The sequence below is a fragment of the Perca flavescens genome, chromosome 19 (genome assembly GCF_004354835.1).
Source record: "Perca flavescens isolate YP-PL-M2 chromosome 19, PFLA_1.0, whole genome shotgun sequence".
Taxonomy (NCBI): domain Eukaryota; kingdom Metazoa; phylum Chordata; class Actinopteri; order Perciformes; family Percidae; genus Perca; species Perca flavescens.
Window position 1 is genome coordinate 17924633 of NC_041349.1, and position 25049 is coordinate 17949681.

Genomic DNA, 25049 nt, shown 5'->3' on the forward strand with positions numbered 1-25049 from the left:
AACCAAGTGCGGAGCAATGCCAATGTACAAAAGTGAGGGCTGTGTTAGAGGGGAGCAACTGAAATTAATGCACAAGTAACACTGTAAAGGCACCTTCTTTCCTCTTCTTCTCATTATGACATGGCTACATCTTGAATAGTCGCACAATATGTTGAATACAAGAAACGGAATCAAGAGAGATAAAAATAATGCACCAAAGATGGCAGCCATTCTCCAGCTCATCTCTCTCATTTCAAAATGGTCCTTTTGTGCGTGCTGTGGCATCTCCCACTCCGGGCCTATGATCAGGTGGTGGCACTAACAAGCATTCGACAGGGAGAGATTAAACACGCGACTGTCAGACGCCACACCCGACGCATTAAATTACAGCTGCTTACATGTGACATTAAGAAACCTGCCAGTGCTAGACACGTCGACAAAAGAGATACAGAGAGTGAAAGAGAGGGGAGGGAGATCGGAGCTGGATGTGATGTCAGAAGAAATAAAAGCCTTTCAACTACTTCCTGACTATTATTCTCGACTCAGATAAGGAAATCGGAGAAAATGCTAAAACAGTGACTTCATAGAAAGTAACTTTGAGCAAGTTTGGACTGCAAATACATGTATAATGCCAAGGCAGTTTGTTTGTCACTGGCAGCCTTTTATGCTGTTTACCCATCCAGCGTGATGTAATGGGAACACTCTTTTCCCATTTGAGTGACAGGGAGCAGTGCTGGTTCCACACATGTAAATCAGACCAAAATCAAAAACAGAACATTACAATTTACAGGTGAGTATAGCTGGCAAATGTAGCAATTGACAAATCAACAATGTTTAAATGCCACAATGCATTAAATCCCAAGCATCTGGGCAAGCAAATACAAATAATTTGTGAATACTTAACCCAAAGAATCAATGTTGACATTTGTACATAGCACACTGGGGGAGTCGGCCTGAATATAACTATTGGCATCAACCCAGGATACCATCATCTTTACAGTCTAATCCGTCATTAAGGCCATTGTCAAAGCCATGGGGGCGATATTGATTGTAATCTGAAAAGAGAAATCTATGGTTTTTACACACTCAGTGGCTGCCTCCCTCGTGCTTAACATTGGAGATGAATCACACTCCCCTTAAGGCCCATTATTCAGCCATTATTGGCAAGTACTTGTGCTCACTTAATTGGACAACTTGTCTGCAACTGCCAACCCCCTGAGCTGGCCAAGACAGAGCCTAAGCCAATCAGCCTAATTGATCCCAGCAAATGGTAGTAGTCACAACTCATGGTTGCTGATGGTGGAACCATTTCTAGAGAGGTTATGGTGATTTAATTCCTAGTAGCTTGGAAGGATAAGAATGTTGGCACATTTTTAAATTGACAGAAATCTAAGACTTTATTTATTTATTTGGCAACTTATTCCCAAAGAACCAGTTGTTTCCAGTTTTTATGCCATGATTAAATCACTGGGGAACAAATCCTCAAATTGTCTGTAAAACATTGGATAAACTTCAGCTTTATGACGCATAGAAAGCGATATATCTAATCAGCAAATGAACGCTACACTTGAGAGACAATTGGTGATCTTAATCCCAAAGGGCAACGTAGGCCACCCAAGCAGAGGTGTCCTCTCGGCAAGATAGGAGACAAAAAGGAGGACGCCTCCTAAGTGATTTAGTGTGGTATCTGTCAGCAAACATCTTTCCATGTCAGTAGCTTCGAAAGCTAATATGCCTCGATTGTTTGGAGAATTACGATGTTCAGATGCACTGCCAAAGACAGAGCTGTTATTTCCAGCTCGTTTCATTTCTGTGGTGCAAAAAAACTAAAAAAGAGGTGAGAGTCAGGGGTACATGGGTGGAGGGCGGATGGGGGCAAGGAAAGAGACTTGCCCCGGAGTCAAACTTAGATATCCAAGGCTCTTTGTGTTGTTGTTTTTTTGTTAAAGTGCTCACAGCCAAGAATGATGCACTATTCATGGGTCCTAAAGGAGAAGAAAGGCTCTGGCCCAAATAGAAATAAATAGCACAAGGAACGAAAATGCATTAAGAACAGAGTATTCCGATCAAATGAGCTCTTGTTCTTCATAAGATGTAAGAGAGGCACAAGCAAACTGTTATGCATAAAGGTATTATCTAATGGTTGCTGGGATAGAGACAGCAAATGGGTTCATTTAGCTTAACCGGAGTCCTAATGCTGCATCTTTTGCATATACATCAGCAACAAAGTCAGAGGAAAGAAAGAGGAATAGAGAGGGAGGAAGGCACTCGGCGGGCATTTTAAACACTTTGGTGTTAAGCAGACACATACTGATTCTAGTCCTATCACTCCAGCTGGAGCCAAAGACACATTTACATGCAGATGCTGATTAGAAACATAAAGGAGAATGTTCTCTGGAGTTTGAGATTTCTAATCAGAATCTCTGCTTTTTTTTTGTGTGCAAGCGTACCTCTTTAAGTTTGCGATAGAGTAGAAGGGTACATTGGATGTGCTTTTGATCCAATCTGGCAACTCTGCCAAATATATGGGGGGGGGGGGAGGGGGGAGGTGAATAAAGAGACAAGGAAATAAATAAAAAAAGGGGAGAAGAAGAGTCGGGCTTGTGTGTGGACGCCTGCTGCCCTGTCCTTCTGTCAGTGTGAAATATTGCTGATCCCACCACACCTCCAGTGGGGAGGTGCTTGTAATGATTCAGTCCTTGCGGGGGTTCAAAATGTCATCTGTCTCACCTACCTCTGAGTGTGCTGTGTCCTCTAAGTGCAGACTTCTACAACGTAGGGATGGTTATTTAAAGGGATAAAGGTATGGAGATGTATTATTATTTAGGGCAGGGATCGTCAACAAAGGGGTCCAGGACCCTTAGGGGGCCCTCAGAGACAATGCAGGGGGTCCTCCAAATTATTATTATAATGAAGTTTTTTCAAAAATTAGACTTACCGGCCTATAAGTTAGTCACTAAGATAGCAATCAACAGATAGTTAATCCTAAGGATTCACTGTGCCACATGTATGTTTTAACATTAAAACATAATTTATAAAATCATGCCAACAATTATTTGTTATTATTTTAAAAGCTCAATATTCAATGCAAAAAAAAAAAGGTATGTATAAAGGCTTTAGGCCACCCTACATGTAATTGTAGACCCAGTTTAATATGCAACACTTCATTTTCTACAAAATATGTACATGTAGTAGGGGGTCCCTGCTCAATATATCTTTCAGTTAGGGGGGTTAAAGGTATTATTAGCAATGGTAATGAGCTAGCAAGGTAGTGCGATACCTTCATTAAAAGCAGTGTTTTTTTTTCCAGAAATGCTGACTTGCACCAGAACAGCAAGTGCGACCGCCCACCTGATAATTCAGCTGTGCTAGACTGACACCTTCTGCAGGATACATTCATTCTTTAAGTGCTTATGGATGTGAGACCATTCCCTTATACAAGCAAAAAATGTTGACTTTGCAGCAGCCCTTTTCCATCCAAAGAGAAATTGACTGCATTCCACACGTTAATTACCGGTGTCGGGGATCGCGGCTGCATTTTGGCTTTCCGACGGGCCACATTCCAACTTTTTTTCTTCTTCGCTTCTCACGCTTGACCCACTCGTGCACCCCCTGCTGCTCCTCCTCAGCTAATCGATAACCTGCCCTGATGAAGGGAGACTCCTTGTCACCAGCTCCTCCGCCAATGGATATCAATAAAAAACAATACCCATCTACATCCATGAGCTCAGAGCTCCATTTGTTTTTCCTGTTTACCAGTGGCGGGTGCTATTCTATCAAAATGCCTTTAAACAGCAAGGAGAACGTATGAGGGTAAAAAAAAAAAAAAAAAAAAAAAAATATGAAGATAAATGCCATTTTACCAGCATCTGTTCAGTGCACAGATGGCAAAGCTTTAATCTGTCTTGATATTAAAACTCCAAAATGTATTTAACTAGTCAAGAAATGCATTAACCAAACAGTGACTATCTAACCAAAAGTATACCCTCTAAATCTGGTGATATTTATCCGAGCAGCCTTATATGCAACAGTATTGTTTAATTTTTGCCACAAATGTAACAGCCGCACATTCATATGCTGTCACAGAGCAATGCGTATCTCAGTAGCAAGCTCCCATTGCTTGTTTGTGTCAGTAAATATGCACTTACTTTCAAGGAAGATGGCCTAATCCATACTGATATGTTTCTTGTGGATTAAATATTTGCCTATACTTTGCCTTTGCTGTGATATCCACAGCTCCAATCGATTGCTGGAGATTTAGTACCTGGAATGCTTCTGTGTTTGAATTACAAAATCTGTACATATGTGTGTTGGAGATTGGTTGGCACATTTTGTATGTGTTGCACTCCCACACGTGGAAAAAAAAGCGTTGTTTCTGGCAATTTTAAGGATGACACAATATGCTCTATATAATGCACAGAAGAAAAGAGAGATAAATGAGCTTGTACTGTACGTACTGTGTTTCTGTCCTCCTTTCTTTTTCACCATGGACACCAGGGCCTTTCATATGACAAAAAGCCCACTGTAGCATATTTATTCATGATATGCAGCACCACAGTAACTCCCAAAAATAAAGCACAAACACAATCCAAGAATAGATAGCGTTTCATAGCCTAAACACATTCCTTTGATTCTTGCCGAGGCTCCCTCACTACAAAAATCCAATGAAAATGTGATTTATTCTCCCCTTCCCTTTTCTAATTTATTTCAAAAGCATGGCACCAGACAACATGTCTCAGAGCTTGGTCTGCTTTGAGCAAGGTACGAGGGATGAAAATCAAGTTGCATGGAATATTTAGTGATGACGGGCGGCATAAATAGTTTTGACTTGTCAATGAGTACACCTCCCTAGCCCTGAAATGGCCAGGCTGACCCTCAGAAACAAACCAAGCAAGTCATTATCTCCTGAGACCAGAGTCCCCCCCCCCCCCCCCCCCTTTATACCGTGTCGGATTCACATCAATTTAATATGCTATCTCCGGCGCTCACATACCGTCCCTGTTTCTTCTGGACAGATTTGAAGACTAATCTCATACTTTAGGTCTAATACAATTAAATGGTATTGAACCGAAGCGTTGCTCCATACATCAGTTCCCATCCATTGAGTGATGGAGCTTGCTGTTTTCCGCAGGCCTGGGAGAGACATATGAGCCGGGGTGAAAAGGTTATGACTGTGGCTTGGGGTAGGGCCAAGAAATGATTCTTGCGGCGCTTTCATGTTAAGAAACCCCAAGGCCATTATAGAGCATGTATACTGCATTCATCTGCTGGTAGCAATCTTATACATTCTTGTCCGCTCTTGTAATTTGAACAGGACTGATGTGGCAGATTCATCTGCTGACACCATATAAAAGCTAAAGTGTCTCATAAAGCAACAAATAAATGAGATGCATGCTGGGAGAGTGTTTTGTCTTGTGTGGCTGGGTTAAAAGGCAAAAATATAGTACGTTTATGGGCCATTAGAGTTGAACTAGACATTGTAAATGTTACAGCAGGCATAGATAGTAAGGTACACAGAAGTAGTGTTCAATGAGAGCCAAAGAAAGGCTCCCTGATAGATAAAAAAACAGCTTGTGTTGATTTGTCACACCACCAACTGCCTTGACAAGACATTAGAAAATGCATGCCATGATGAGACAAGAGAGATGCACTGATTTATAACTGATAAAATGAGCTTCACTCATCATGAGAAGAAACTTTGAAAGGTCTTATTGTGCAGGCAACTCAGGTGGCAGTTTCTTTGTCTATACCACACCCTTAACTGGAATGATGTGGCCTCGTGTTGAAAGCTTTGCACCACAGCGGCTATTCATAGATGAGCAGTTGTTTGAAGGATTTAAAATATGACTTAGAGACCTCAAAAGTGGTCTAAGTCTGTTTTCAAGGTCTGGCCACGGGTCCAGCAGGTGATTTTCAGCCGTTGGCAACACCATGCACAGACTCTCCATCATTTTGTGCCTGCTGTCAGTGAGAGGCTGCACACTGTGCCCTGACAAGACAGAGAACATTCATAAAAGTTCCTGCAACGTCTCAGCAACCTTGACAGAATGCAGTGTGTGTGTGTGTGTGTGTGTGTGTGTGTGTGTGTGTGTGTGTCCCAAACTTATCTCAAGAGGCAGGAGTTGAGGGGAGCTCCGCTGTTCACAAGTAGCCTAAGAGCACCTGCCACATTCACGGCGCAAAGACGTCAATAAATCTGGCCACTAATGTACCGCAGAATCTTTTTCTCTCACTCTCTCCCTTCCTCTGCCTCTAATATTAATGAATGCCAGCTGAATGCTGCCATGGGCAAAGATAGAAACATGTTCTTTCCACTGTGCAAACATGAACAAGGTTATAGCTTCCTTATTCTGAGTGGAATTGGAAAAGAGTACACTCGGCTAGCAAAGGTTTATTGCAGAGCCATGGGTGAGCATTAGCCAAGTGATAGGCAGGAATTAATGACTTTATCCATTCAGAATGGTTATTATTGAAAGCCGAGCCAATGAACTTCCTAGCACCAGGCAAGTCATTCTCAGCTGAATGATTAAAAGCTGTAATGAAGAGAAATAGTCCGCATAGTGGTGGAATAACAATGAGCAGGACCAGTATAAAAATATGCTCTTCCACTTCCTCTACCCAGTGTGAGAGCATAGAAATGGGTTTTACGGCACAAGAAACCTTGAGGCTATTTTTAGAGGCCTCCTTTGCCTGCAACTCAGCAGTTGTAGCAATGAAAGAAACTCTTTATTCTGTATTCTTTCCCCCAAAGAAATTGTGATAATGAGGTTACACCAGTGACCATGTGTCCATTAATATTTGATGCATCTGAACACACACACCCAGCCTTTTAAAATACTATACCCAACACATATGATCGAGGAAATTCTCAAAGTTGGCACAAGTACGATGTCGCATATTGTGTCTTCCTTTCAACCCTCATTGCTTATTTTCCCGCCACTCTGTCTCTCTTTTAGAAGGAATATCAAATCACGAGGGAGTGTGTGCCTTGATATACTTGGCCTATATCCTGTTGTGATAGTCACATGGATTCTGAGACAGCAGTCATTTGTTACTGTCCTTTTAATCATGCTAATGCAACCTCTTTCTCTCTCTCTCTCGCTCGATCTGCTCAAAGGAGCCGACCACACTCACACATATACTTATATACTGGCGCGAACACACACTCACACGCACGCAGACATTAAAGAAAAAAGAGAGAAAGAATGGAGTGCCCAAAGTCCCCTTAGGCATATGAATATCTTAAGTGGAGAGTTCTATAACTCTGTATCTTTGCATGCCCGTGGGCACACTTTGCACACAGTCGTACACATATTCACATAAATTGACGCACACGTTTGTGCACGCAAAGACAAGGCGAATAGAAAACAGAGATGCCACCGTATTGAATCAAATTAAGTGGTAATTTTGCAGCACCACTGTCTTTTTCCGACTCCTTTTTCTCGAGTGCTGCACTTTATTAGTATTCCGCTCAGACGTTACTCCGCTTTCTTCTCCTTCCCTCCCATAGCCTCTCTCTCTCTCCTCCTGGGAGTTGAGCCCAGTGCATGTTAAGTGATAGGGTTTCACAGTCTTACCGGTAAGGGTGTGGGTGCCACATAGCGTACTGTGTAGGAGCCGTGTATCAAGGAAGAGAGGAGAGGGCCCCTTTTAGTAAATCCACCCACCCGTGTAAAAATGATCAATCTCATGAATTTGCCAATAGGGAGTCGTTTGCCGATCAGGAGAGACAGAGGCAGATAATGAGAGAAATGGGGGGCGTGTGGTGAGGGTGAGGGAGGAGAGAGAGAGAGGGGAGGTGGGGATAGAGTGACTTCAGTGAGGAAGTATTGAAGGGAAAAAAAATGGGTAAAAATTGTGTGCGAGAGAACGGATTAGTGAAGACAAAAGAGCAGGTGAGCCTTGATAGACAGAGTTGCCATGAAAGAAAGCATGTGAACATCAATGTCTGCTCAGATAGGAAAGAGAGGAGGGAGGGAAAGAAATGGGCCATTTTTTTTTTCCCTTTCACGCTTTGTGTCCCCCGTCTAAAAGGCAGCAGCCCGTTTTGGCGGCAGTGGAGCAAGGTACATGTTTGGGGTTCTTTTTGTCAAGCGTGAGCAGGTCCTGGTGAGGTAGCGACAAGAGAAGGAGGGGGGGGAGCGGCTGAAAAAGTGCCCGTCCGAAATTCAAGGCCTGGTACAGCCTAAGGGTGATTCCTACACTACCAGGCAGTGTGGTATGTAAATGTCATAGGACTCAACAGAGCGAGGGGCTGTCTTTCTCGGTTTGTTTGAGAGGACATGGCAGGTCATGGGGGTGCATTTCTCCTTTGTGTTGGTGTCAACATGAACACATTGGGTTTGACATGAGTAGGGTTGCACTTAAAAGCAACTCCAGATAAACTCAGGGAAAGTATTACAAATATGTAATCAAATGAAACTGATAGTACTCATTTGTCTGTATTGTGTATATGTTACGAACTGGTGTGTGGCCAAAAGTATGCAGACGCCCCAGTTCGAAAATGGAGGTAGTCGGCATAACAGTTCTCAGGAAAAGAAAAATCCAATGCAGTCCAACAGCAGCTCAGTAACAGTTAATAATAAATGGCGCTATGCTTGAGCACTAATACACCTGGGGCACTGAGTTAATTGATATGGAAAATAATAATGTCATAATATATGATGCTATTTGAGACAACAGTGTGCTTTCAGGGGGAAGACCTTCCATGTCTCAACAGGACAATGACCCTGCCTTCCATAAAGACCCCTTTTGTGATGAATTGGAACATCGTCAGCATCGGCCAACACTCGTGGCCGACGTCACTGTGGCTCACAAGGAGAAAATCCCTGCAGCAAGTTCCCAACATTTTGCTGATGTGGTTATAGTAGCATATCAATGCCAATCAATCAATGTTTTGGAATAAGCTATCCAACAGTCACATATGAGTATAATATTTGGCTGTCCACATACTATACTGGCATATAGTGTATTTATTTAAAGTACAGTTTGAGCAATCACAATCTTTGGTCAACTGTATCATTCATAGAGGCAAAGCTGTGGTGCCATGACAAATCTTACTGCAGTATATTCCTGTATATTCAACATGGCCGTACAGGCTTGAATGCTCACACACACACACACACACACACACACACACACACACACACACACACAAACAGGAAGTCTTCTTAAATGCACCGCCCATGTCCACTAACAATTCTGTGAATAAAGCTGACATTATTCAGTCTAAATAAGTGTGCAGCGCGTGTGACCTTAGAGAGGGGAGGTTTTGGAGAATCGCAGCATAAGGAGAAGAAAGTGAATAATTCTTTAAAGTGTAGCCTGGGGCACATTAGCACTTGCGCTAGCTATGGCGGCGGCGCGTGGCTGTTTTTTTTTCTTCTTCTTCTTTTTTTTTCTCCAGCGCTTTTAGCACACCCCGTTTGTCAGAGGGAGGCATCATCCTTTATCGGCACATTTCATGTTTCCCAGAGGACTCCGTGAAGCGGGTGATATTATTGAGGAGCGCTGAGCCTTATTAAATTCCCAAGCATATTACCACTCTCTCTCTCTCTCTCTCTCATACACACTTGCATCTTGCATACTCTCTCTACAACTCGCTGATTATGTTTCTCTCTCGCTCTTAATTTGGTTGCACACTCCGCTGTAGCTCAACGAGCCCCCTCCCATTGGTCTCTCAAGAGGAAACAAAGGAAGTAAATAAATGTTATTACTTTTTTTTTTCAACTGATGCTCATCAGGTATTAACACAGCATGCCCTTCCCTAGCAGCAGACCCTCATATGAGTCACTCACTGTATATGCTATAGTCTAGTCTCTGTCCTATTCTTGCTGAATTCTTTTAATCAAAGGACATAGATAATGCTAATCTTTCAACCAGTGAACTGGATAGAAAGCAAATACTCTGTCAGCTTTGCTGGGATTAAGTTGGGCGTCATCAAAAGGATATTTAGCTGTGCTAGCTCTGTGCATAGAAAGTGATAAATCTAGTACTATTAGTTTAATATTATTTTACAACAACTAACTACAACTTCTTTCTTGAAAGCTTTTCCCACGATAAGGGTTTTAATAGGGCCAAAATGAGCTTCAACTCTGTTTCTGCTCTCCACACATGAGAAAAGAACATAGAAGTACTGTGATAGCGATAATGAGGGTGAAGTGACCACGTGTTGAGTGTACTTCATTGCCTCTGTACTGAGCCAAAACTTCCAGAGCTCTCCATTTCCTCATTGACTAGTTGCTTAGGTCAAGGGAATGCATGTGACTGGGTACCCGGCGTATTTATCAAACACTGCTTTTGCCATTTTTTATGATGCTGACACGCATGGTGATGCCTCTGTCTCCCTTGCTGCAAGGGAAGCCTATTTACATATGACCTTGCATGCAGCAATTGGTGGAACGGGGGATTCGCAGAGTTTTATTTTGTTGGAATGATGTGCTTTTATCTTGGATGTGACAGCAGAATATGAATATGAAAATATGAAAAGAGCAGTTGAGTCAGATCGGGTCGTGATATTCATGAGGATAAGACATAATGTGTTTACTAGTTTGGCTGCCAAATGTACTGTGTATTATGTCAATGGACTGTACAGTGCTGCATGTGTGGGCTTCTGGCTATTTAAATGTGCGTATGTGTCGCTCAATTTACATGTAGCACCCATATTGTTGTAATATGTCGTGTCATTTTGAACCTGTCACTAGATACCGGGGCAGCTTCAAGATTCTTTTCCTATCAAAATTTAGAGAAAATATTGAATCTGCCTCACTGGGGCATAATTCATGTTTGAATGTGGTTTTGTGTACGTACAGGCAGGAGAGCTAGTAAACAGTGATGTTGGTGTGCGTCCACGTATGTGAGTCAGTGCATCTGGGAGATGGCACGCAGACAGCAGACAGTAACAAAGGCCCTTGAGGGATACCACTGTTTATGAACCATCGACCCTGTCTGCATCCCTCACGCATAAGCCATACTGCATTCAGAGAGGAAGGGAGACATAGGCTTCAAGAACTTCATCATTGTTACGTGTGAGTGTCGGTAAGACGGGGCTGTCGAGACAGCTTGATGTCATAAAAATTTGATGCAGAAAATATCCTGTCGGTGCTGCATTTTTAATGGAGACCACGCAGATGCAGGAATTACCATCTAAGCGCTCCCGCTAGCCCCCCAGAACGGCGTCATGCACAGCACATAAACAATTTTGCACCTCTAGGTCGAACTTAGTTCGTGCCTGGGTCTGCTTCAGGTATTTCAATCATTCGCCGAAAAGTTTGTCTCTTAAAACACTGTTTTCGGGCACCGACAGCTCAAAGGACGCATCACAGAATACACAGACACTCCATCACTGGTCAGACTATATTGTGCTCTGGTGTATATTTTTCGGTTCTCTACTCTCAGGTTGGAAAATGAGTCTGGCCTTTGTGGCTTTATTGGCCTAATCTGCAGTCCGGCCCACACTTCTCCCACTGGTGATTGATATTTGGAGACATTGGTGGGACAAAAACTCTTTGAGTTCTGACACTCATGAAAGACCCATCAGCTCTGCCGTCGATCAATGTAAACATTTCCCACAACCCAGAAGCATCAGAATCAAGGAGGGGGGGAGGAGAGGCAGACGGAGGAAAGAGGAAAAATCAATTGGTCGAGATCTTTGCTAAAAAGGGGGTGGGTAGAGAGGGTAGAAGTGGGGTAAAATAGGCCTGTCAAGCTGGGTGAATAATCTTGTGAAGCAGTGCTTCAAAGGCAAAGGAGAAAATGCATGGTGAAGTTATGTTACGTACTGCATGCAATCTAATGTCAAATTAATTTGAGTATCATATGAGACAGAATGAAACAGAATGATGAGGCAAACATGGGGCTTTTGAACTCTTCAAGTATTCATTTACCATCTCCAAGTGTCTCTTTAAGGTGCCATCAGTAATATTTGCATCAAATATCAGCAGGGGATCTCAAGTACTGCTGATCAATGCCAGGTTAGTGCTGCGTGAAAACTTTTGGCTGCAGATAATTAAAGCTTTTCAAACCGGCTCTGTGTATGAACTGGAGCTGATCTCTACATCCAGACCATGACCAAATGCCCTTTGAATCATCAACCATCTTTTACCCCGAGCGTAAATAAAAAAACTATAAAGTAGGTAATGTTGGCCTCGCTAACAAGCTAACAGCTAATGCTTGCTGTTGATCATCCGCTCGCAACATTACATTTGCCAACATGTGTATAAAGCTGGGGTTACCTCTATAGCTTCAATATTGTAATACCACCTCATCTGAGTCAGTGTGTGCTCTGTGGAGACAGAGTAGATACACTAGAAATGTTCAGACATAAAACTTTGTCTCGTCCCTGAAGTATTGAAATATGAGCTTTCAAGTTCTAAATTCCTTAAGAATTTGCTCAAAAATGGGGAAATACAAATTTTCCAATGTTGTTGTAATTTCCTACAGCTTCCACTAGATTCAATAAAGAGTCCTGTTTTACTGAAATGTGCCTTTAAGGTCTGTTTAACAAAAACTGATTGTTCTGTCAAAATGGACACAATGTCAAGATTGGACCAGAAATAGTGCATTTATATGAGTGAAATGGTTAATGGCAGGGCCCCTCTGACCACATATGTAATGTGTCTCTCATAGAAACAAAACTATTTCTTCCATACAATGAATTCTTACACTCTAAGTCTGACCATCCACTCCATTTAGCGGAAAACTGACTTTAACTCTGATACAGTGATGGCATTTATGTCCTATATCCAACTATTTTCAGTCAAGAAAAGAGTGGCTGAGTGTCCATATTCCCTAGTTACTGCCCACCTGTCCAAACCTCATCCACCCACGATATGAATCTCTTTCTCTCTGTCTATCTCCCTCACTCACTCTCGTTATTTTGATAGGGGATCCATTTGGTTTAAATTGACTCATTTTGTCAGTGGGAATTGGAGCAGCAAAGCTGAAGCGGGAGAAACAGGCAAGGCTGCAGCTGCTTTGATCCCTCTGACAGGCAGCGTGAAAAGTGCATTTCATAAAGGATGTTCGTCTCTGATGAGCCCGCCAGAGTGACAAATTGGGCCCCTGGTGCTTTAAATAATACACTGTGTATGGCTCCAGCCATGGCACTGTAGTTCTATATTGCTAAACTGGCCTAAGAAGTTAAGAAGTGTGTGTTGTGGGTTGAAAGAGGGCCATGGTTAGTGACTCAAATCCAGGGCCGGTTTCACTTCCAATCATCTAACTTTCTTGTTCATCCGTGTGATACATGCGAATGTTAATGTGAAACCTGCTTTCAAGTGTCCACTTGCATTCAAATCTATCTTTGGAGCTTCAAGGATAGGAAATGACTGTTGAGTGATGACTGAAAAGAGCCTTGTTGTCTCCCTGTGGCGTTTGTTTGCTGGCAACAGAATCGTGCACTGCTGAATGTTTAAGTTGTGGTGTTAGCTGGTGAAGCAAGGCAAGGAGGAGAGGATGGTGAAAATGTTCAGATGGGCTTCTTGCTTCTTTACACTGCATAATGTGACACAACATGCAAAACCTCTTAGGGATGGGGAGAGGACACGGCTAGTGCACACGCAGCTCGCATGGCCTTGCGCTGACACATGCATTTACAAACAGAGAGGTGACAGAAAAATATCTACAAATATTACTATGTTCAAAGCAATCACGAACCTCAAAACACATGATTGAGACTGTACAATAAATGTACAGAAGAGGGGCCTGTAGGTACTCCACCAAACTCATTTCCCCCTCCTTTTCTCTCTCTCTCACGGATGCACCCCATAATGGAGGAATCATCAGAGGAAAATCTGGAGGTGGCATGACCCACAGTTGAGTCTCAAGTCAAAGATAGAGAATAAATAAGGAAGGTGACAGCACAGTGCCTCTCTGCAGCAGCAAATCCAATATACTGCTCTGGGAGAGAACAAACTGTGGCCTATCTGTGAGATAGTCTATAATCCAGGACACCTTGGCGTTATCGGGCTGTATCGCTCTGAGCTTCTGCCGGAGCAACAGTGGCTGGATAGTGTTTAAGGCACTCCAAAAAAAATCTAAGATGACAATTCTCGCCGAGCTCCCAAGCCACTCCCAGCAGGAACAAGCCCAATACTTGATGAAATCTTGGCATCATGCGGTATGTTTTTGTACATATGACTAGTATGCAAATTGAGGTGATCAAGACTCCCTCACCAGATGTCCGCCATGTAGAATGAGGCCTTCATGCTGTCATAGAAGCCCTTGCTTCCATTTTTGAACACTCAAAACACTGTGGGAGGTTTTTTTACACAGCAGAGCCCCCCTGGTCAGACTCAAAGAAACATTAAAGAGGTGCCGGAGAACCTATTTGCTGACTGGCACATCCTTTCAGCACTTTCATCGGGGGCTGCACTGTGCAGAGCCATTTGATGCAGTTTGTTTTTAGCCTTCCCACTGGGTGCTCTGAGGGGGGAAATCTCTAAAATGCGTCTGATCGCTTGTTTGGTTACCTTGGTCATAACACTGTAAAGCTGGGTCTAAGAGTGTTGTCAGTTCCCAGTATCTTTATAATTGAGCTTGTGAGTTAAAACTCATCACTGCAGATGGAAAAGACGACCAAGGCTACGGATAAAAGGGATAAAGGCAGCTATTATTTAGGGTTGTTTGGCCACTGCAACACGTGCGCCATCTTGAATCAAACAACATTATTACCTCTGCCAAAGAGGTTATGTTTTCGGTTTGGTTTGGTTCGTTTGTCAGCAGGATTACAGAGCTCCTAGCCCGATTTTCATGAAATACTGACAAATTAGTTTTCACTTTGGCTCACATTGCGAGATAGGGCATGGCATTGTGCACGCAGTGTGCCCTTCTATCTGTTCAATTTTGGTGCCATATTGTAAAGGATGTTTTAAATTAGTTGTTTATTTGTTGTTTTTGTTTATTTTTCACAACTCCCCCCCTCCAAAATCAAACATGAATGAAAGAAATTTGTAGAGTAAACAGACTGATCAGCTCAGTTTCCCTGATAGCCTTGAGGTAGAACACAAGAATCCATCATGTTTTGTGAACCTGCTGAAACACAGAAAAAGAATCCCGATGGAAAAAACAAGGCCCGGGACAATTTTCCTTTTCTGCCCTCGAGTGGAACTCACTGTACCTGTTTATGAGCCTACATGCCGAAAAACAGGGAGCCTGTCCCTTGAGGTCAGCATAATTACCCCCCACCCCCCACCACATTTCCACCACTAGCTTAGCTTTCCATTAAGGTCATGACTCACCATGCCCTGCTTGCTCTGGCCGAGAATGCGCTAGCTGCTGAGAGCTAATTGCTACACTCAGGATCACAAGCATGTTAGGTAGTGGGTGTTATTTGGCTGACTCACAAGCTAACTAGCTATCCTGCCACTGCTAACTACTTATCACAAGTGGAACCTTTGTTTTTAGGCTTCAGGTGCTGAGAGAGAACATTTTCTATGGAAGGACAGACTCTTATTTTGTCATATTTTCCTTTATTGCAAATACAGAAATAAAGAGTTGGTGGCACTTTTTATCTTTGAAATGAAAGTTATGAAACGCATGAATACAACATTATTTGTGATATTTAGGCCAAGCTAATTTTGAGACACATAATGATATTCTGATGCAAATTAGCTGCTAGTGTTATGAGTGTCTTTGCCAAGTGGTATTATACTTCTTGGTAAAGCCTCATATTTCATATGCTGCTTAGGGCAGAACATGAAGAATGTTCTGTGCAGTCACCATTCATTTGAACCATATAAGAGAAAAATCCCACCATCATATTCTTTAAACTACCCATGAGCATCTTCAAAACTGTACCCCTCAGACAATTCTTACCTCTCTAGACCTACAGTATGACTAAGCAATATTTAGATGGTTTGTCTTATTAGTACAATCGGTAAAAAGCACAAATCACAGACGTTTTTTTCCTCTTTTTTATTTTAGGGGAGGATTTAATCGAAATTGTATTTTGACAAATAACCATTTAATGGTGTAAAACAGGCTATTGTGTGAGTGTGCCTGTGAGTGTGCGATAAGAGTAACAGTGGAGGGGAAGCAATGGCACTTCTTTTTCGAAAGACTGGAGAGAGAGAGAGAGAGAGAGAGAGAGAGAGAGAGAGAGAGAGAGAGAGAGGAGGGAGAGATGGTGTGTATGTGTGAGAAATAATTTATTGGAATAATAAACAATAAAAAAACAAAAAATGTTAACTGATTTAACCCCTCACTCACAGTAGCTCAGTAAGCCCTACCATTTTCTACACACCCACCACTCCTTCATCCCTTTGCTGTGTTTTTCTTATCAAATAATACTGTGTGCTTGTCTTCTTGTCTGTGCATGGGAAAGCTGAGCACACACACACACACACACACACACACACACACACAACTATAAGGTTTGCTACAACCCGCACAGTGTCTGCGTGGTGTGAAAACGAGCTGAGAATGTCATATTGTTTTATCGGTTGCTTGCAGTGTTGCATGCATGCACCATAGCAGAGGGGCTAATGCTAATCCTAACGGGTCTTCCACAGTATTCTGTATAAACTCAGAGTGCCATGCTAAAGAAAACAGCACATAGAAAGGAAGGGTGACACGGTTTGTTATTTTATGCTGTAATTGGATGGTTGTTTTTTATAGCATCAATTCATCACATATACAAATATATGAGTTGTAGTAAAGCCTGATGCGAAAATACCCTTGTTTATAAAGATGTGTGTGGATTTCAGAGCATATCTTGGAGGTATTTTTGAGTTGCTTCAGTAGTTTTGTGTGTCAGGCAGGAAGCCAGCACCATCACTCTTATTAGCAGAGTGGATGAGTCACTCTGCTTTTCTCCTCTCCGCATCATCCTGTTTTTGTTCCACTTATAGATAAGGTTAGGGGTCAGCAGTGATCTCAGGACAAGGCCTCTGATGTCTGCATTCATGCATGTGTAACTGAGATAGAGAAAATATGCTTCCAGTGGACATGGCAACCACCTGCTGGACGAAAAGCTTTGCCCTGTACATGCGTGCGAGCGCCCATATGCATGCAAGATGAACGAGGGAGCATGACATGCGGGGACACTTTGTTTATGGGCTCTTTGGCTTGAGTGCTGACTGCTCAAATGGGCAGAGAGAGGTTGAGACCCGGAGAGAGAGGATGTGTGCAGAGGGGAGGGAGAGTGCAAGCCGCATTTGATAATTGGCTGAGAGATCGTCACCAGAATGAAATTATGCTAGTTAATCTCTCCTCAATTAATTACATCAGGAGCAGGCCGCAGTACATTCATTATTCCAGAAAGAGTATTGACCCTGCTGGAAGAAGAAGAAACAGCCATATCATACCCACAATGCCTACCTGCAGTGTTATCGTAATGCTAGCTAGGGTAGACACAGCAGTTAAAAAAGGAAGAATGAAAAGGAAGTGATGTCATCATCTAGCTACATATAGCCTAGAAAAGGTCTCCTATAAGTACTGGATGGCCTCATGTGGTTTTTTTTATGCTGAGTCTTGGTTCCACTCAGAGGTTGGGCATCTGGAAAAGCGAGGCAAAAGGAGGTGACAGCTCATTACAAAACCTCGATCAGGGCTCTGTATCTTTCCCTCACTCGCTCACTCGCTCACTCCGCTTTCCTTTGTGTCCGTTCTGCACCTCTCGAGGCATGGCAGGGGCTTCCAGATTATTCCCTTAGTTGTACATACTTCAAGAAGCTCAGAAGGCAGAGAATAGATCACCTGCTGCCACTTTTAACAACATTCCTCCAGCTGGCCTATAAGCAGCACTGCTAAGCAAAAAGTGGTTACATGAAGAAATGTTGAAAAAGGGGGCAAATGTGGGCTCATGAACACAGTGTTATTGGTACGGAAACATTAAGGATAAATAGTATAGAGTAATTAAAATGGACGGAAAATTTGTCATTTTCTGCTCCTTCAATCAAATTGGCCGCCCGCTTACAAGATCTTAACTGAACTAATAGGGGTTATATGTTTGGTGTTGGGGTTTTATCACTATGCCACTGAAGAAATCTCCACTGCTGACATTAATGCAATCAATTAACGTCGTTGCTCGGGGTGCACGCCGTGACTTGCGTTTTCAAAAGGTCATTGCTCCCCAGGACTCCCCCCTTTTGTTCTCATTTTCCACTGCACCACTGCACATCTTTCTCTCCTCCATCCCTCCTTAATTGTCTGACAAACATCTCAGCACGAGAAAGACAAATATCGCTTTTTTTTCCTGTGGATATTGTTCTGTCTGAATTCGCCGTCACAGCGTTAATAATTTAGCACCTATTCTTTTTCTCGATGTTCTTACATTTCCTCCCTCAACCTTATTTTCTCCTCGTAGGCCTCTTTCTTCTTTTTCTCCATTTCCTTCCTTTCCTTCCCCACAGCCATCTTAAGTTTGGTGTGTGTGTGTGTATTCAGCAGCGTAGAGTGTCTATCTGCCTGTCTGTCTTTGATGATGAGGACCTCTCATCTGCGAGGCGACGCCACGGGGGCCGTGCAAAGCGAGACAGCCAAACACAGTGAGACTCGCTCTAACACCATAATTAGTCGCCAAGTTTTCACCTAATTAAATGGGGCCCTATTAGAGGCGAGAATGAGTAGAAAGGGAGAAACAAGAAAGACGACTGCGGAGCAACTGCAGAGAGCTTTCTTTGGTGTTGTGTTTGGTTTAAGTTTCATTCCTATCTCTATCGTGTCTCTCATTTTTTTCCTCCTGTTTTGTCATTAAGGCCTGCTTATTTTCAACAGCTGGATTTTCAGGATAAATATTTCATTTTCCCTCCCTCAGCCCGCACAGAGTAATCTGGATGACACCCGGCGATGTACGCTGTCATCTCCGCGCTGATTGCTCCGCCGTGTGAAATAGATCTGTCCGTACAGGGAGGCCTTTGATGATGGGTGTGAGGCAATCACAAGCCCATTTCCAAGCCAGACTCACTGTTCCCACACAGGCGCCCTCTCGTGCCTCTGTGCCAAAGCCCTGAAAACTCTCTTTTTCCCCGTCTTAATCGAGAAGATGTTCACTTTGGCTTTGAATTGGAACCATGTGGATGTGTGTAAATGACATTTAGAAGGTTAAAGTGTTTCTTTTAGTTTTCTTAATGCAGGGAATGTGATGGAAGTATATGAGATTGAGTTAATGGAGTGGTGAGCGGTGCTTGGCATCTACCGGTACACAGGACTTCATTGTTGGAGAGATAATTTGAAACCTTAAACAGGCTAAATCAAGGTGGTCGGATTGATATGTTAAGCATGTGTGAGAGCACGCTACCAGGGTTTATTTACAGCACAGAGCATCTTCTGTTATCAAAGTTCCCTTCATCATCACTCCTTCTAACCCCCCCATGCTCCTCTCCTGCCCTCTCCTTCCTTCCCCTCCTGTCTTTGCTAATGTCCTCAATTCTTTCTCCTCTCCTCCTGTCTCCCCTACTCTCCTCTCCTCTCCACTGCTCTCTTTGGCAGTGTGTTTGGCCTGTGACGGCCCAGAGGCAGCCATGCTGTCTTCTCCACTCAATCTGCTGTTTCCCTTCTCCTAGGCCCTGACCCTGCTATACTCGGCACACACACTCTCCCTCCTTGTCCCGCCCTCCTTTATTCTCTTTCTATCCCTCCCTCTTTACATCATTCCTGTCTTTGTCCTCCCCCACATGCCCTCCTCCTCCCTTTCTGCTCTGACCCCTATCTGCTGTCCAGCCAACTGCAATGTCTGTCAAAGACACAGCGTAGACACAAAAATGCACGCAGGCACATCACCTCAGTTTTGTCTCCTCTTCCCTCTCAGTCTCTTTTTTTCTTCATCTGCATCATCTTCTCCCCTCCTTCCAATGTCCCAGCTGTTTGGGTTGAATCTGCCGGCCGGAAAAAAAGAGTTCGAAAGGTCGCGGAGCTTCAGTGTGTAGCAGCGATTCATAGCGAAATATAGGGAGAGAAAAGAGAGGAAGTGGTGATGGCGCGGGGGAAGACGCATCTCAGAAGAAACAGCGCCGGTGATGTAGATGAATGCGGACTGGCAAGTGGACTTGTTGACATGCAGTGAAAACTCAGTGTACAGTACTATGACACAAACAAACACACTAAACTGTAATTGCCCAGAAATACCCACGCAACAGACATTATTGTGCATATGGCCAGAAGCGATGACAGTCTAACCCTCCATATTTTTCTACCACTGCAACATCTTAGCGAGCGCTAAAGACACCGCATCAAATTGCTACTGTACCCCGGCAGTGCAAGTTCTTTGAAATATCCCACAGTGTAAGCTAGTCAGCTGATAGGGTGGCTGACTAAAGCCAGCCAAGAAAAGCCGCAGCTCAACCAGTGCTGCCACTGGCCCAGTTCCAGCCTGCTTTCTTGCACAAACGAAGCAAGTCTTCAGTATAGACACAGTATGAGGCACAAATATCTCCGAGCACTACTCTACAGTGCAGTCTCACTCTCGCTGGGTAATCATCACTTCAGCAGCGTACGACTTTTGTCCATATGGAATTACATCGCAGGGAAAGCTGCAGCTCTCTCCGTTGTGCCCATTGCCCCTCTCACTCATGTGTCAATCACTCCCTGATCCACCCTCGCCACCTCTCCCTCGCTCTCCCGGAAGCCTCTTTAAATGTAAAAAAAACGGCTAATGGCTTGCGTTGTGGGCCATTATGAGCATTGGCTGAAAGCTCTTCTCTTCCAGCGATAGAGATAGCCCTGCCTGTGGCACCGTTCTCTGGCTCTGGATCCCTAAACGAGGCCCGAGCCCCCCACGGGTACGTAACCTGGTATGGAGGGCCTCTTTGTTCGTCTCTCAGTGTTTCAGGGAGGCTTTTTAACACAGCCGAGTGACCCACTTGTATTGTGTTATGTTATGGTTGATAGTGTGGGCTCGCAGGACGTTTGTGAATATGTAACAAAAGCCTGCTACAGTGCTGGTGTGCTCTAAGGGCTTTTCTTTGAAGATATTTTCCACGTCCTGATTTCTGAATTGGGTCTTAAAAGGGCCTATAGATATGTTTGGAAGCAACGTTGCGAGTCTTCTCCATCGAAATACTTGAAACAATTACAATAGCTTTTATTATCAGCCGTATTGTAATGCATTTGCTTTGATTCTGCCAACTGACATTGTTGGATTTAACATAAAGTTTGAATCAAATAAGCCAGCAAGGGTTTATAAGGAAATGTAAATAGTGACTTTTCTTTCTATTCTTGTTAAATAAATAATAATCAGATGGATGTTGCGTGGACATTAGAATTAATTTACGGCTATTTTGTATAGCGATTTAATGGCTGATTTTGCACTATTTATATAGCACCTCGACCTGCTTTATCATAAAAAAAGACTTGAAAATCTCACTTTTTACAATATGGGACCTATATAGTACTCAAATTGATGGTCCAACCTAGGGCTGGGAAAAAAAATCGATTTGATTTAAAAATCGAGTTGGTAGGTCAAATCGATTCATATTTTCAAAAAATCGATTTTTAGATTTTTTTTTATCCAAATACAGTATAAATAATTTGGATGTTTAACAATCTTTGTTGCACACTGACTTTTCACTTAGAGAAAGGGTTTGCCTTTGCAATTTTGTTTATGTTGATGCACTTTAATTAAATACAATAAATATATATTTTTAAAATATATTTACGCAGTTATTATATATATAAATGGAAGGGGGGGGGCAAATCGTAAATCGAGTTCGTAAAAATTTTTCGTAAAAAAAATTGCTGATTTTTTTTAGGGAAACAAATCGCCCAGCTCTAGCCCAACCTCAGAGGGAGGTGACACTTGTGAAGACAGAAAAAAATACAGCATTTTTTCTTTGACATAGCAGCCCAGTTCATTAGCTCAGTGGGAAACGTCTATATTTTTAGCAAGCCTGCAGAGTCAATGGACCATGGCTAGGAAATAATCAGCCTCCTTTCAGCGCACTCAACACACAGAGTGCCGGCTAACTACCACAGCAGCTCACCGTGCACGGCGGTGGCAGAGACGTGATGCCGAAAGGTGGCTGCTTACCAACAAGAGCCGGAGGAAGCAATAAATCTTCCCTGCTGATTTTTTTTTTCACCAGTGTGTCTGAATGCACCTGGGGTGAGGAGGCAATTGGATGGGCTTTCAGGAGCAGGGCACCACAGGCCCTGTGAGAGCCGCCGCGCATTGTGGGTAGCCTGATGGCTCAATCGTAGGTGTAAATGAGCAAGACAATCATTACCTGGTATCCGCTTGTCTCTTTGATGGCTGTGTTTGTCAAGCTGAGACGAAGGAAAGGAGGGAGAGGGAGACATTATCCATCGCCACTTTTATCATTTTCACTACATTTTCAGCAGGCATGTTAACTATTTGTGATTGCCATTGCATCCCTCTATTTTCCTGCTTTTCCTCTCATTTATTTAGCTTTTTAACATTTCATTAAACAGAACTACTCAGTTGTTTGGGTGCACTAATGACAAAAAGTTATTTGATTTTTCTATCAACTGGCAGTCGCTCCCTGAGGCTTTGACTATATATTGACTGGCAATCGTTACAAAAGGTAATTTGTGACATGAAAATGGATTCTAATAGGCTTTTAGTAGGAATAGGATTTCTGGCAGCACAGGAATGGCACTCTCAAAGTAATATTGAATGTTTTGCTGAAAGGCATTCATATTGAAAGTGATACATTTGTTGATTAAACACTCCAACCAGTAGGACTACATTCTGTTATCCCTATCTCCTCTTTTCTTTGCTGTTTGTCTTGGCTACATTGTGTCCTAAGCCATGTGATTGATCTGCATATCACTATTTTGGTGCTGTTTTCTTTTAGTTACAGTTTTCAATGTTGCTCAAGGTTTCTCATACAATATATATTTTATTGCATAAGTGCAAAACATAAAGAGTGATTTCTGTTCTATTTTGTTCTTTTACAGGAGAAAACGAGCATTAAAAGTAAGCCATGGTCCAAACTCTTTTGATTTTCTTTTAACATGGGCAAAGGCATGCTTGGCTTGGTTTGCATTCACCCTCGCTTTTGCTTGATTTTGGTTTTCCATACTTTGCATCAGGTCATGAAATAAATTACATCTAACAATGCATCTTTATAACATTGGCACTTATTAACTCTGTGTAAGGTCTAAGCATTTGGTCAGGGCTGTGGAGTAGACTCCTTCCTTCCTTCCTTCCTTCCTTTCTTCCCTCCTTACAGTTTTTGTCTTATATTGAGCTACTCAGCTTTGGTTTGTTGTTTTTGGGTATAACTGTATTTCACGTATTGCACTGTCTGACAGTAGTCATTGACAGTAGGGTATCTGTCAAACCTGTTGTAGCATTGTAAGCACATAATTTGCTTTCCACAATAATACAGTAGACGTACTTAATCTGAGGCCAGCTCCCAGTTAGGTAATTGGTTAAGACCCCTATTAGTGGAATTTAAGAGGATATCAGGGTGCTTTAGCCACACAAAGCTATTAAGCTACTTAGATCAGAATGTGATTGCCTTCTGTCAATCACCAGATGAAAGGCTGTTGTTGGTGCTCCCATCTCATAAACATACTCACCCACACATACATTACAAACACACACACACACACACACACGCACGTGTGCACACACACACACACACGCAGCAGGCCTAATTGTACTTACTAATCTTACATTGTAGATCAGGGCAAACTGAAAAACACAAACTGACCTCCTTCCCTCCTCTCTCCATCACTGGCCTCCCACTCCTCCCTTCCCCTCTCAGCACAAACACGTTTTGAAGCATGACATTATTTAAACTCTGATTCACGCCACTGTTTTTTAGTTTGAGGCTGTTGTGGTAGTCAGTGCAGTCTTCTTTTCATTGTTGTTTTTCGTTTCTGTCATGTGGTATGGGTTCTGCATGAAAACAAATGCAATTTTATCCGTACTCAATTCTCTTCACGAGTGATAAAATTCAGAACTTGCATTGGCTTTGACTATAGGTGACAATTAATTTATTTTTTATTTTATTTTTACCTTCACCATAAACATTTAGATGCGCTGTTGACCTCATTAGGGAGAAAATACAAATTCTCGCATCTAAGGAAGGAATTCATGATAGCCAAATCATGTGACACATACCACACCAAACACCAAGTGCTAGGAAATGTATTTAGTGTTAGTTTATCAATAAATACCCCACTTTTGTGAAACAAACCGCATCATTTACTTTTGTTTCTCTCCTTCTGCTTCCTCTAGACTCCCGGCCCTTGCCTGATGTAGCCATGACTGGCAAGTGCACACGGGAATGCGACGAGTACGGCCACTCGGACTCCTGCTGGATGCCTGTGCGCACGTCGCCTGAGCGACGGCCATCCAAGTCAACCACCACCCCCCAACAACCAAAGCTTTCCACTTTCATGAGCGGCAACGGCAGCAGCGGCAGCAGCAGCGCCGGGGAGCCCGGCAGCCAAGAGATCCTCGCCATGGCCGCCATGGCCAACGGAGACCCCGCCGCCGCTCATATGATGGGCGACCGCAATCGCAACCTGCTCAACAAGAAGATGGCTTCCTCCTCCTCCTCCTACGAGGCCTTCGGCTCGCCTTCCTTCGGCTCGCCAGGAAATGGGGAGGAGGCGCTGGGCCACCCCACCGAGGAGATCCCTCTGGCACCTACTGGGGAGTACAAGCCCACGTCCTGTGGTACTCTGACTCGACGGGAGGTGTACCTGTGAGTGTTAGACGCACCCGCTGTGCCACGACATATGGCAGTGAAGTACAACACTAAGCGTAGTTGCTTTCCCACCACCGTTACAGCTCTAGAAGCTTTTTAGCCACCCTTCTTCTGCAAGGTAGGACTACACTTTCTCCAAAGACTTTTACGACAGCTCCTTAATGAAAAATCTGAGTGGATATATGAAAAAAACTATTTTTAAAGCGCTAATTTCCGGCCATGACCTGGAAGAAAGGAGGAGAAGTAGGAACTGTTGAGGGGCATCTATGGGACTTTGGATGAGGCTGTTCTACTGGCGAGTCGGGCTCTTGGGACATGATCTGCTGCTTGACAGTCACTCTGTACAATAATCAACGCATTTTACATATTCAGTACATGCATGCATTACAATCCCCCCCCCCCCCTCCTACACACACCCCACACACACACACAAGTAGGCCCCATTTT

At 43.2% G+C, this 25049-nt stretch overlaps 1 protein-coding gene across 3 annotated transcripts in view; it reads left to right on the top strand.

Annotated features, from left to right (window-relative positions):
- Positions 1 to 25049, top strand: part of pcdh7b (protocadherin 7b) — a 106783-nt gene that overhangs the window by 80651 nt on the left and 1083 nt on the right. The window contains exons 3-4 of one of the 3 annotated variants that reach the window (XM_028564184.1): positions 22837 to 22855; positions 24128 to 24207. In XM_028564184.1, coding sequence (XP_028419985.1) covers positions 22837 to 22853 — 17 coding nt within the window. In that variant the 3' untranslated portion in view covers positions 22854 to 22855; positions 24128 to 24207. Of the gene's footprint in view, positions 1 to 22836; positions 22856 to 24127; positions 24600 to 25049 lie in introns of those variants that run through there. The other 2 variants (XM_028564183.1, XM_028564185.1) reach the window with 2 other exon arrangements.